The following is a 15,551-nucleotide window of genomic DNA, read 5'->3' as shown; positions in this document are numbered from 1 at the left end:
GTAAAACTGTACAAAATATATTATGTGCGCGTGCCAAACACTATAACACATACTTTAAATTACCTATGTATATATATACGCGGTCGGCAAATAGAAAATCTAACCGTCGTCGTCGTCGTCGTCGAGTGTCGTCGGTGTGCATAAAAACCCGAGCACGTTTTCTAAACGTCCGATTGCGCAATCCAACTCTTCCGAAAACGGGCATTTCGAATGGAGGCAGTATAATGTAGTGGACACGTCATACTGCAGGGCCACAGGGCTACAGCGCAGTGCCACTGGCCACTATTATAGTTGTTTTAAAATATTTCGGCGAGTGGAATATTACAGCGGGTTCCGGTGTACAGCGTACAATTCTGTATACAGCGTAATTCACGAACACTTTGAGCACTGCCTATGTACTCGTATTATACAAAGGTACACCTAACTGCTACATATTATATTCCGCCTGGGCGTGAGCTGACCGGGGGGTGGCCGGTGATAAGAGAGTCGCGGACGACCGCCCAATATGATGAAAAATATGAAGGGGAGGAATAGGAATATTACCTATATTATGTTATATCGGTAAAAAAATGTTAGGACGCGGTTTGGTCGACCCCGCGACCTATACTTATATCAATAATTATTAGCAAGCACTTGGTACATATACTTATGTAAATATTATATACTCGAGGATATTAAAGCGACGAGATGCGTTGAAATCATCGACGACTCGTCGTTAATATAAGTCTAGGGGGGGTATACATTAATGGCCCCGAAATTACCTTTTTACCTGTAAGAAATCTATCGACTCCGCCGAACTTTTTTACACATCGATTCCGTCGACCATCAATCCGCTGAATATTTGAAAATTATTTATTTTAATAATAACAAAATGGAAAATAGTCTTAGATTTACATTTATTCCAATGCTATTTTAAGATGTAAAATATGTTTTATTTCAATATTAGTATACACTATAACTGTAATTATAATATGATAATAATTTAAATATCAAATAGGTAATAGATACATACGACCTACCCATACTTTTACATTGTATATTTTATTATTTTTATAACAAATCTATTTAAAAAACCGACGGTTTCATTTAATTTTGTAAAAATTACAATCCCTAGGTATTTGAGTTACTTATATTATTTTATAATTTTAACAAATTTCACATTGTATTTTAATGTTTGTTTTTCCGCCATAATAAATGTATGATTGGGTTATATTGTCCCCTGTGGACGTCAATGTTTGAATTTATTGTTTTTTGGAATGTTTTTATTTAAATAAAAGAAAAACACATTTACTATTATAGTAATAAACTGCGTGTAACTATACTGTTAATTAAAAAAAAAATTTCGTATGAAATGATGCATCGGTTATTGTTTAATAAACATAAACAAATATCCAACGGAATCGATAGCCAGCGGAATTGATATAAAAACGGCGGAATCGATAAAACCCCAACGTACTTACCCTATGTAGTATAATACGATATACCTATCAGTCACGGTCATACTATAATAGCAGTTGACAGTTGTGGGCATTTGTTTGGTTTGCCTAAGAAAAAAAATTAAAACGTTTGTTTTCCTGTTACCAAAAAAAAAACCAGCCGAGTCGGTCGGTTCGTTTACAGAAGAACTATATTATAATTTATGTAAATATCGTAAACGCATTGAATTATTAATTTCCGTCTAGTGTTCGAATGGTTACGTAAGTCCGGGCATGAATCACGAGTACTTATAGAGCAGAAACTGCGAGATTGTTCTGAAAACTTATGCGGGCGTACCTATGCCTATTCCCGAAGAACTTTCGCACAAATTGTTACGTGTTTTTTTTGACAATCGGGTAAAACGCTCTACGCGATAATATAATATTATTATGCCTATAATGCAGAATTTTAGTATCTCTTGTAGAGGAAGACAATTTCTAATGCAAAAGGTATGATTGAGGTAGCTAATAACTATATATAGCAGTGTATATAACCTAACCTATTATACGCATGACTTAAATCTTGGCGATTTCGACTGATTTTTATTCGATGCATTATTATACCGTCGAAGTCAATGTCTGTTAAATATATTGTTATCCCATTCGCATGTAATAGTAACGTGACAGATAATCCGCGCGTAACGAATGCAATTTATCGTTACCTATATGTTAGACGCGGCTTGTCGCGATAAAACACTGTCGATGTAATATTAATATATATTATTATTATTATTATATTAATATAATATGACCCAGATAACGGACGACGGATTTCGGAAATTTCAAAGTCAAAAATCGACTCGCGTTCGCCTTGACTCCAATAACAATAATAATAAACTGTGCGAACCTAGGCGCCCGTAGCCCCCGATCGTCTGCCAGCTGGTACACCTATATATATATACACATAATTATGCACAGAATAAAACGTGTACATACATATTATATGTGTGTGTGTGTGTGTGTGTGTGTGTGTTTAGTGGTTCCCGGAATGCACAATGGGAGAAAGTATAACCTTGTCCAGCGCAAGTTTTCCGCTACACGTATTATAATATTAAATTTATATATGACTATATGAGGTTTAATTTTTTTTCGCACGCGTAGGTCGTATAATACATTAATACGTGTAGGTATAAAATATAGTATATACGGGGTGATTCATTTAACGACAGACGCAAATATTTCGGGAAATACTAACGTTTTTGAAAATATTAATTATTTTACATAATCTCGTGTCGTTACAAAACACTATGTTTTTTACTCTTTCGAATGAAAACGTGTGTTTTTTGATTTCACATTCTAAAGCAGAATAATTTCCATCTTTAGGTAGGTAACCATCAAATTTCGGATGACCAGAGTTTGTTAACAATATTATGACTTATGAGTATTTCAAGTTAAGATGAGCGGAGCAGTGGTTCAACATTTTAGTTTTTACGGGGTTCCCCTGTACCACATCACAGTCCACGTCGCTCATCTTAACTTTAAATACTTATAACTCATAAACTACTCGTCCAACCAATGCGAATATGAAGTATTCTGCTTTGCAATAAAAAACTTAAATGCGTGCGGTGTTATTAAAAAAAATTTAAACGATACATAATACGAGTCTTAGGAAAATTTTGTTTTTTTAACTAATAATTTTCAAAATTGTGAATAGTTTTTAAAATAATAAGTGTCTCGTTAAATGGATCATCCGATTTTTGGTACCTACACCTATGGCCACGACTACACGTATCTTTACGATTAGGTTTTATGATGGTAATGTCGTCCGTATGTGTCCAGTGCCAGTTACAGGTTTTTTTGTTCTTGTTAAATTCCTCATCGGCGGTATGACCATCAAAAACAATATATTTTAAGCTCAACGCTTTTCGTTAGGTATATAGGTACTCTATAGTGTCGTTAAAACTATATATTACTCATCAACTAAATTATTGACTTTCGAGACGGTTATCTATTTATCCTATCCCCATGTGCTGCCATTTAGGTGAATGTCTATATTTTAAGTTCCGAATTCATTCGTGTATTTCAAAAATATGACAATAATAACGATATTATAAACAATGCAGATCGACTTACGCATAAAATCAGTCTGTAAGCTTTATTGCGCTTTTAGAGCGGATCCTCGTTTGGCCTGTTTGCACGGAGTAGTAGTAAAATGTATAATGCGTACATAGTTTATTAATTTAATAGTTTAATAGTTTATTTATTTTGTCGTTTTCGATCAAACTATTTAGGTATGTTATTCTATAGGGTATTACCACTGTACCTTAAACTGTACCACTAACCTTCCCTAATCTTATTATCATATCATTCTTACTCGTCACTCACCAAACCTATTTATTATACTAAGAACATGTATAGATTGTAGATTACTTCAATAAAAAAAAAAAAGGTCTATTATTATATTATATTATTCTTATATGTATAGGAGTAGGTACCGTTAGCAGTAAAAAAAAACTGACATTTCCTGCAAAGTACCAAATTAATATATAATTGTACATAGGTTTTGAAATGTTATCAAAACCGACAGCCCGGAATCTATATATAGGTATTACAATACAGTGGATTTCGCTTAGTGTGGTCACAGGTTAATGGCTAATATGGGCATCCGCTTAATATGGGCGAAATGGTCTGGTCTCAATTCCAATGTAGGTACTAGGTATACTATAACTAACTAATTTCGGTTCGTACAGTTTATGTGGGCAAAATTAATTTGGTCCCAACGTATCCAGATTAAGCGGAATCCATTGTGCTTATATATATAAGTAGTAGATCTGATCGAAAGCGGTTTTTGTAGTGTAAAATAATAATATATTAGCCCTCAATATTCCTAATTTGACTTTTATAAGTTCAAAAACAACAATACATCTAATACGACCAATATAATACTTTTATATACTAGGCAGGTATCTTGGCATATACTTAGGTAGTTACAGATTACCATATAACACACAATATAATATTAAACTATTCGAGCGTACATAAATATGAAACACCTGTGGACAGTGGACCGCCGCTAATGCCGAAGGGGCTAATAGTATTCACCCCCTCCCCGTGCGAGACTCGTTTTTTACATGTACATATACATAAAATATGTATGTATATAGTTTATATAAGGTAGGCATATATAATATAATATACTATTACGGTACATATAGTATTTGCATATTATACTGTATATGGTTAACCAGTAACCAGTCTCATCGGTATCGCGTTTTATGGTTTAATATTCGAACGTTTAATGTTCATTATATTTTATTTAGGTATACGCGAGACGTAGGTCGTCTCCGTTGTAGCCGTTGAGGTTCCGCTAAGGGTGAGCGGTGCGGCGGCGGTGTCGGAAGGGGTGTGGCCGTCACGTCTCGCTTTTAAAAATAATAATAATCTCTCCTCCAGTCCGCGACGGCACTGTTCGTTCATTTTTTTCGAAGTTTTACGCACAGCACTTGCTATTCTAATACACATCCCTACCTACCTACTTAATAATATTATTATATTGTTTAAGCCTTCGGACACACCGTGAACGTAGGAGAACGTGTCACACACACACACACACACACACACACACACATGATCGCTTCGTCTCACGAGAGCGTTTTTTATACGATTTTTTTTTTCGCGAAAAAAACCGGTTCACGGGGTCGATGGAACGGCATTTCGCCGCACACATATAATGTGTCGGGAGAGGAAGGTTCGGCTATGAGAAAATTACGTACAATAATATTATCATCGCGTATGTGTACCTATTATAATATTGTAAGTATCATGCAGCAGCTCGCGAGTTCGATTTGTGTCGTTTTTCGTTATCAGTCGCATATTATAACGACACGATTTTACCACTACACGCAGGTGCGATCGAAACACGTCGCTCCGTCGACGTTACATGTTATTTAAACGCACGAACGTTGAGCTAAATGTTATTTTTGATAGGGCTGCTTTGGTAAGGTTTTGTCACAATCGTTAAAAAAAAAATTTATGATTTTCGAAAAAAGTATTTTACTTATTTATTTAAAGCTTGAAAAAAAAACAATTCAAATGTACGTCTTATGACTGCGATCAGAATAAATGAATAATACAAAACGAATTTATAAATTATAGTATACAAAAAATATTATGAAAACCATTGTAGGGTAGTGCAACATAAAGGTAACTGCTTATCACAATAAGAATATTCTAGAAAATCTCAGCCTTAACTATATTATTATAAATTCACAGTACCAACCTATACATGTTGTTTTCATCATTATCAGTTAACTATCACTTACTAAACGTCGTTTGTTGATCTTCTCCGCAGGTCCTTTTGATCGTCGTCGATCGCAGCGACAGCGACAGCTACAACCGAAGCGGTTAGGCAACGCGTCAACAGCGACAACGCCAACATGGTGGCGTCCGCCGACCGCCGCGAAAGTTTCGGCGTGGACAGCAGCCTGTTCCACCACCGGAAGAGCAAGACCGGGGCCAACAAGCAGGGCAAGGACGCCAACAAAGGCAAGCAGTCGTCCGACGTGGCCGTGTACACGATATCAGTGGTCGGCGGCTACGAGAACCAGGGCTACAAGCGGGATGACCTGCAGTCCGGCGACGGGGGCCTTGCCAAGCCGCCGCTCGGTAGCATGGCCGACGGCGACGGCGACGACGACCAGTCCAAGGGCAAGTTCAAGATGTCGCCCAAGGAGAAGTGGCGGATCCTGAAGAACGTGTCCACCATCAGCCTGGCGTTCATGGTCCAGTTCACCGCGTTCCAGGGCACGGCCAACCTGCAGAGTTCGATCAACGCCCGTGAGGGCCTGGGCACCGTGTCCCTGTCCGCCATCTACGCGGCGCTGGTGCTCAGTTGCATATTCGTCCCCACGTTCCTCATCAAGCGGCTGACCGTCAAGTGGACGCTGTGTCTGTCCATGCTGTGCTACATACCGTACATCGGCGCCCAGTTCTACCCGCGGTTCTACACGCTGGTGCCGGCCGGCGTGCTCGTGGGCCTGGGCGCCGCGCCCATGTGGGCCGCCAAGGCCACGTACCTCACGCAGACCGGGGCCGTGTACGCCAAGCTCACCGACCAGCAGGTGGACGGTATTGTCGTCCGGTTCTTCGGATTCTTCTTCCTGGCTTGGCAGACCGCTGAGCTTTGGGGAAACCTCATCTCTTCGTTGGGTATGTACCTAAATTAGATATTAAACTTAAAACGTTTTACAGATAAGACTTGCGGCGAGCTCGGTTGTCATAATATTATTGTCCATAGCAACGAATTTCTCGAAAATTCAATTTACCATTAAAAATTTACTAAAAATTCTTCTACACGGTCATAATAACTCACTCAATTGAATAATAAAAGATCTTCCCAAAGCCATTTCATTACATCCCACTTCCGACTGAAATGTTATTATGTCCTATTTGTATTGCTCGTATAATGACGTATTTTGAGGTCATTAATTTATTGGTCCAGTCGTGGTTTACAAATTTACAATTCTGCATTGTAATATGCGCGGCGACAGAAATAAAAAATATGACCCGAACGCGTAATTTTATTGATTACGATGGTTTGTCAAAAAAAAAAAAAAATCGCGACGAATTCGCCTAATTCAGCACAATATAGAGTGCACCACGATGAAAAAAAAAAAAACGCGAGTGCTGCAGTCGCAGTAACCGATACGCTGCAGGTCGCCGACACCGGATCACTATTATATATACACTATAACATAAAATGGACACCTGCACCAGGCTGCAATGTTGCGGTCTTATCAATTTAATTGTAATAATAATCGCAGCGCTGTAATAGGTGGCTCGTTCGTTAATTTATCGTGATGATAATAATATATAACATTACGATATTAGGCATGGATAAACGACCGTGAACCGCTGATGCAGCAGCACCGTTGTGCTCGTACGGTAATATTTTCCGCGCGCATTCATACAGCTCAATAGCTGTAAATCGAAATCAATTAATTCGATTTATTATAGGTACACAATAATGTATAGTCACTAAATCTTATTACATAGGTACGTATTACGACGTATATGTGTGCTTGTGTTCAATATATTATGTTATTCAATTACAGTTGCATTTGTTGTCAGCCGCTTTTCAGTAGATATCGTATTCGCCGCCCGCCGTTTTAACGCGCGTCACTGCGTCGGGACCGTTCGCAAATGTCAAGGCGAAATGTATAATGACCGTTATATTATATTAGTAAATACGTTTACCGTCTCGACACCGTTGTTCCCCCTACCCCTCTTGCAGACCGCTCTATGGCCAACTATTAACTGCAACCATCGTATAATTATATATATACCTATTAAATATTTTACCTTAATAATCGCTCTTACGGTCAGCCGTCTTTCAAAATGTATCCATGTGTCGCGAATGGTAATAGCCGCGCGTAGTGCGGGTATAAGTAAGTATGCGCGGTATATACCTACTGACCTGCAGCAGAAATCAGAAGACATTCAACGAATATATCACGCACAGATGAAAACCTTTTGAATTCTACGGCTCGATCGTATTATTATCATTTCGCAAACGCGATTCCTGCCGATGGTTGCCAACGCTATTTGAAATCCATTAGCTATCTCCGACACCTGTTTACATTTCGCAATAACCCTGAATAACGCGGTTGATCGTAGTCCTAATTTCTTTCCGACATGAGAACAAAATAATGTTCGCGTCGGAACACATTAACGCACATTTTACATGTACCCATTTTATGATGTATCGATGTGTTGTCACGGCAATTTTGTCGAAACCCGAACACACTTACAGATTATAATATAATATACTATATTATATACGCAGTGTTGTGTTATGGTCTCAAATCGTATATTATTCGATTAATTTGTGGTTTAGTGAGACCACGCACTTGGCAAATTTCACGGTTAACAATAAATAATATCCGCCGACGGATAAAAGCAAAGATATGGCAATCGAACACCCCTGCTGCAGTGCAGCGATAATAAGGGATAAGGAATAAGGGGAAAAGAGCTTAGGGTCTCGCGAGACTCGTAAACCGCATGCGCGTATAGCATTATCACTTATTACTGAACTGCAGCGTGGGTATTATAATCATCAGATTATTATTATCATATCATTGCGTGACTATTCTGACGTAACGGGATTTTTCTTTTGTACACAGTATTGTCTAGCGGTGGCCACGGCGGCGGTATCGGTGACAACAGCACGATGCTATCCGAAGAGGAATTGCGATTGTGCGGTTCGAACTTTTGCGTGATGGGAAACCACGCCATCGACAACCTGGAAAGACCACCAGACTCGGAGATATTCGAGATCAGCACCATATACCTCACGTGCATCGTACTGGCCACCATCATAATAGCCCTGTTCCTGGACCCACTTTCCAGGTAAATCTTTCGATTAATTTTTTTTAGAAACTTCAAATAGTATCTATTTTGGCGATTCGTCGTCAGCGAGCAATACGAGGTTTTTTAATTCTCGGAGAACTAATCCGCGTGTGTCTTCAAGAATAACACATCAATAATACTATAATACCTATATATAGAGGTACGTTGCACACTTGAACAAGAAAACCCTATAGTTTTAACCATACCGGCGAAAATTTTTATTATATAATAGTAGGTATATATTTTATCTGCACAGCCATACGAGTTTAAAACTTTACATCAGTATGGCTACGGTGTGTGATACGAGAGCCTAGACGTATATATACACACAGAACTAGCTAACCAGTTCAAGTGCGATCAGGGATAGAGATCGATTTCGTCGATGAACGCACTTTAGATGCACCCTGACGGACGCAGCAGACGACGATCGATCATCGTGACCCGTCGATTACCTAAATTAACGTTTTCGGCGGCTCCTGCTCGCAATAAGTAAAAGTAAATCAGAGCAATCGTCACGTGATTATCATAATCTAATATCTCATAATCATAACAGCTAGGCAGATATTTCTACTCGATACCCTACAACAGTTGTCGTATTTGACTTGGACCTTTGGGTTCGATACATAATATACATACAGAACCATCGACAGTAATAATTCTTAATTTGAACTATGCGAAAGTGATCGAGAAACGTTTACGATAATAGTCAACCCGCATGTGGACAGGACAATCAGAAACTAAAAGTGTAAAACTGTAACAGTGACATAGTGTTCCCGAAAATGAGGATCTCCCCGTCACTTTCGTCATTCACATAAGCGATAATGTCATCATTGTCATCTGCAGACCAGACAATAACGTTTCGGTGCCAATTCAAATTTTCGGCGTAAACCGTTTGCCAATCCTCCTGTGTGTATTAAGTCCACATAATATTGTAACAGACCTATGGACACTCACTCTCTCTCACACACACCCAAACACACCGGAGCACACACGTACCTACCGATATACCCACTACCCAGTCGAAGTGTGTACGTATTATATTTCAATAAATATCTTCGGAACCGGATAGGATATTATATAGTGATTTTACAAGGCATATTTGACCTCAAGCACGAACGAGGCAAAACACGTACTTATCTTGCATTGTACCTATATACTATAAGACTCGTTTGCATCGCGCGCGTTCTTATTATCGTAAAACAATACGTCTTTGTATTATGCACTCTCGTAACTTATTTTAAATACCTGATATATATATACATATACACACGTGTAGGTATATTATATAAGCCTGAAAAGTTATTTGGCCTTGGCTGTGGTTTATACCTGATATTTCGAACCGCTCGTAAGGCGACTCGTGTTATAATAATGTGCCCATCGTATATTCGCGGATTATACCGTTATCGAACAGTCACCTTTAAATCCTCCAAAAGACGACCAATATCAACAGAACGTTATTTTTTGTTAAAACGAGTTCAATATTAACATATCGTTTGACACGTTTTGTCGTAGATTGATTTTTGTAAGGCTGGGCAAGTTAATGTTTTTTTTTAACTCCGTTAAGTTAAGTTAATATGCACCAATAACAAAAAGTTAAAAGTTAATTTAACTATAGGTTCACTCAGTTAAGTTAAAAGTTAATACACACTTTTTGTTAACTTTTTATAAAAAAAAGTTAATTTGCTTATACAACGATAGCGTACTTAATTTTTTTCCAACCCAAAACTTAATTATAGACTATAGTGTTTATACTTTATACAGTATTTCCATATAAGTTAGATTCGAATGATATCACAGTAAATATTTTTTGACATGAAAACGAAATAGACTGAAATAGTGAAATATAATAAAATTAAATACAAAATAAATTAACTTAACTTACTTCTTAAAATGAAAAATTAATTCGGTAATTTAACGTTGATTAAAAAAGAAATTTAGTTAGTTAACAGTTAAGTTAATGAAAAGCCCCAAAAGTTATTAGTTAAGTTAAAAAGTTAAAATAAAATTAACTTTTTAACTTAAATTTTTAACTCGTTAAAGCCCAGCCTTGGATTTTTGCACCATTGCTGCTCGATTCTAAGTCACCTACCTATTATCCCTACTAAAGAGGTGTAACAAAATTAAGAATAAATAAAAAAATGATTCAAACATTATAACAATAATGTATACAAATTATAATTTAAATATTTACATTTTCAAAATAAAAATAATTTTTGTATTAAAATGAAAAAAAAACCATGTGCATTTGTTTGCTTTTGTCATGTATGTGACAAACGATGAACACGAATTTAATAAACTGAATAGGCACCATCATAATTAAAAATGCTCCAATGATAAAAATATTAAAGATCGGGACAATTTTTCGTTTTTTTTCAAATATATACCGTCTCAAGTTCGGTCCACATTGTTCCTCATTTGAATTTTTGTACATTTTCTGGATATGTATAATAATTAATATTATATGTTGTGTATAATTATATAATACGAAAATAATTATTTATAACAGAAGGTATTTTTACGGGTATATCTTATAATGATATTATGTACACATAAAATTACTGCAAATAAAGTAGGTACACTTATCAAAAAAAAAAAAAAAAACTAGGAGGAGATAATACGTGTTACTCAACTACCTGAATAATAATAATAATAATATTACGGATGAGAACTATTAAAATGCCGGTTTATAAATAATAATATAATATATGTAATTGCAATTTGCAGTACTATGTGTTAACCTGCCTAGGTATGTGGAAAAACTAAGAATGTCTATTGTGAAAAAAAAAATGGTAATATCACACTGAAATTATTCGGTCTCATAAATATTTATAAACTGAAGAATAACAAACGAAGATTTTTTTTTATTACGTCAGGTGGTTGAAATAAAAAAATAATAATAACTCACTAGGTGTAAAATCCAATTCTGTTTGAAATACATAGGATAAAGTACCTACCTATATAGGCCACAAGACCGCCGTTTACTTAAAATTTTAACATTATTGCATTGAATTTTGCAAACACTCGGGATGGCTATACCGAAATATATTATTATTAGGCACTCTATAAATGTATAATGCATACAGTGCAGTATTATTGATGCGGATAGATCTATATTATAGTATGCCAATTATAAACATCATATATATGTACGTAATATTATATGTATATACAGGTAGGTGCTTTGAGCATTGAGCAAACATTATTATATTCACTATAAATAGTATAATATAATATATTATAATCAGTCGCCTTCGAGTTACGCGCGTTCTCTGGGGAATAGACGTCCTGCCTCGGGTATACCGCGGTTTACGAGGTTTTTTTTTTTTTTTACTCTTACCACGTTTTAATTTTTTTGTTTTTCTGTCTATTTATTTGATTTAATTTTTTTTTTTACTTTTTTTCGCTCCAAGGTGTGCGTGTTTACTGATTTAAAATATTCACTATATATAATAAATACTATATCTGTATAATATAATATATTATATACCTATATATATATTATTATCGAGCTTCTGATTGCGTCCGCGCGAATCCGGAGTCCTGAGGCAATCCGGGTATGGCGAAAAAAAAAATAAGCAACCAAAACACGTGACCGCGAAAACGGAATAACGGTCGACGGCAAACATATTTTTATTAATATAATAATAATAATAATAATAAAGACACCGCCGCGCTACATATTATATTATTATGTTTCCGCACAAAGTGCTCGACGGCTGCTGTATCGACGTGCCTATATAAGACGTTATTTACATATAATATCGGCAGCCTTTGTAGTATATAATATATAGTAAAGTTTTTTACACTCCGTGAAGTATGAGCGAATGAAAATAGATGAATCGTCGAGTGAACACTTTTACATGAAGTCGGTCATCCACTCGCGTATTAGTTTTTTTTTTCAAATAATTAGATCGGTGATATTTCAGTATTTCACCTAACGAGAGCAGTTTTAAAAATCATTCATGTTAATTTCGCACTCACATTAATAAATTATTATTTTATTACCTTTCGTGCAATTGTTTTCACAAAAAGATCTTGACAGCTTATTAAATATGATCCATCATTATAGTCACTTTAAATTACATAATACATTTTTTTCAAAATTAAGCTCATGTTTTTTAATAATGTATAATTAACGTTGTGTATAATTGGGCTTTTTCGGATTGCGTAGAATTTACATAGTTATTAAAGTACCTAGTAATTAAACTCTGTAGTTAAAATTTAAAATTAAAAAAAAATATATAATGTTTATTAATATAGTATTACACAATTTTCACAAATACTGCAGTACTATATTCACTTAGATATACAATATTGTTGGATCGTATTAAACTGGGTAGATCGCCAATTAGTGAAAAAAAAATACTAGATGTAAAATTTTGGAGCAAATTTAATGAAAATGTGAAAAAGTCGATTTTACCAAAATGACTATAATATTATGACATCCATATGTCCGTATATACTTATATTGGTCCCATGAGGGTATACCCATTAGCCATGGAAGGAGACCCGAACAAGTTTTACCTATAAACTAAAAAAAATTATTAAAAATCATGAGATCAATGAAAATAAAATGTCGAAAAGTCAACATTTAAAAAAATGAAACTCTATAATGGTTGAAGACTATCAAAAAATAAATAAATAGTTAAAAATTGAATTCTTAACTTTTTTACCAAAAAATAAAAATAAAATATATCTAGTCCTTGTCTCTGTGAGTCTAATAAAAAAAAAAAACAGATTTATGATAAAAGTATTATCTCAGGAGATATCTTAATGGGTAAATGCTCACGGGACATCCCGTATAATATGTTATAATTTAAACCTAGACTATATAATTTGCAAAACGATGATATTTTTGTAGGTTGACTATAGTTGTTGAGATTGATAAAATATGTTAACAGACTTAACTGCGTAGTATAGTTATATATAGCCATATAAAGGTATAATCATTATTACGTACCTATATATTATAATATTTCGATATACTGTAGCTTATCTTATACCTACCTAGGTATACAATATTATATATTATGACGTGGGAAGAAGGTCGATTTGTAATCACGAGAAAATCATCTGAAAGCATACTTTATATAAAACATCATAAATATGCGCGTGAATGCGTGCATAACCTATAGACTACACGCAATCCTATATATTATGTATTAGGTATAAACGCCGATGATGGACGAATGAGACTTTGTTTGGGGTTAAATAATTTCGCGTGCACAATAACGCATTTCAATTGTAAATAAAGTATATAAGGAACACAAAACAAAAAACAATTAATTATAAACACGCGATATAATATGTGCGGTATGTGCGCCGGCTCGTCTTCGATACATACGTTAAACGCAGACATATATATATATTATTATGGAGAAAGTCGTTGGTATACGCTCGCTGCGTGTATACAATAATAATGATAATGATTGTAATGGCCATTGTTTGCGATTGTAGTGGGGGGTTGTTATATGTGTAGAGTGGTAGGGGTTGGGAAGTACAGAGTGGTTTTCGCACTGGTTCGAAATCGCAGCCCCCGACAAGTTTTTGAACGCTCGGAAACCATGTACTTCATGTATGTGTTATTATTATAATATATTATGCAAGTCTTAAGGGGATTCGGTACCGTGATTTTCTGTTTTTGTCTAACACACGCGCGACATAGTATTTTAGACGTGTTTTTTGCCAAACATTCCGATAGATCTATTGAGCGATAAGAATTCTGAAAACAGATTTGAATTCGTCGTCAAGGCTACTTGAAATCGACTTTCCCACATTTTTTATATTATTCCTCAAATTCCAGAAAACGTCATATTAAAAAAGAGTATTTAAATTTTTGGAGACGCTAAAATCAAAAAATCAAAATTGTGAGAAAATCGATTTCAAGAAGACTTGTTAACGGGGACGGTTCTCATTTTAAAAACACCATAGTTTGTAGCTATGTGGGACGACATTTCTACCTAGACAAAAATCTCAAGAATTTGAAAACAATATATGCGTGGTCTCCGCGAGTATATTTAAAAGTTCGAAAAGTCCGATTTTGAATAACTGCAAACTGCGCGCATCATTGAAGAATAAAAAGGGGGTGACCATAGAATCCCCCTGTATATTCGAGCCGACGAACATACGTGTTTAATATTATACATCGTGACGTGGTGCCGTGTGCATGTCTATACAGAGTGATCATTCGAAAACGTCCCGGGAGGGGGGGGCGGATAAAAGAAAAACGACTTAACGACAAACACTAGCACACATTTTAATATAATAATATGGACTGTGGTCGCAGACCGGATCGAAATCCAGACGCGGAAACGCTCGAAAGCGGTTAGGTGCGGGCGTTGTGTTGTAATGATGATGATAAAAATGCGCGTAAATTTTAAATCGTGTGTCAGGCTACCACCATTTTTGTTGTCCGAGAAAACGTGACCGAACGACATAATATAATTATTGAGTTAATATTATTATGAAAGCGAAAATAGGAAGGTGTTATACGTTATAATAATATAGGTACAATATACATATTATTATTATTATTATTATACGCGTATGGGACACAATAGTCCCGTGACAATAAATAATAATTTGTAATATTTTACTACACAAATTGTAACCTAACACTTTTGAAAAAGCTCAGACAATTTCGAGTAGCGCCTGTTCACCACACTAAACACGTAAGCACCGTCTGTAGTTTAAAAATAATATATTATATATTATAATGTATATTGTATA

The 15,551-nt window shown here is 35.5% G+C and overlaps 1 protein-coding gene across 1 annotated transcript in view; it reads left to right on the top strand.

The window, feature by feature from the left end:
- Window positions 1-15,551, top strand: part of LOC132950384 (UNC93-like protein) — a 54,007-nt gene that overhangs the window by 7,910 nt on the left and 30,546 nt on the right. The window contains exons 2-3 of the mRNA XM_061021806.1: window positions 5,767-6,623; window positions 8,597-8,822. Of these exons, the coding sequence (XP_060877789.1) occupies window positions 5,852-6,623; window positions 8,597-8,822 (998 nt within the window). The 5' untranslated portion in view covers window positions 5,767-5,851. The remainder of the gene's footprint in view (window positions 1-5,766; window positions 6,624-8,596; window positions 8,823-15,551) is intronic.

This window comes from Metopolophium dirhodum, chromosome 8, assembly GCF_019925205.1.
Source record: "Metopolophium dirhodum isolate CAU chromosome 8, ASM1992520v1, whole genome shotgun sequence".
Taxonomy (NCBI): domain Eukaryota; kingdom Metazoa; phylum Arthropoda; class Insecta; order Hemiptera; family Aphididae; genus Metopolophium; species Metopolophium dirhodum.
The sequence above is the reverse complement of the archived record's forward strand: the minus strand, read 5'-3'. Positions and strand labels throughout refer to the sequence as shown.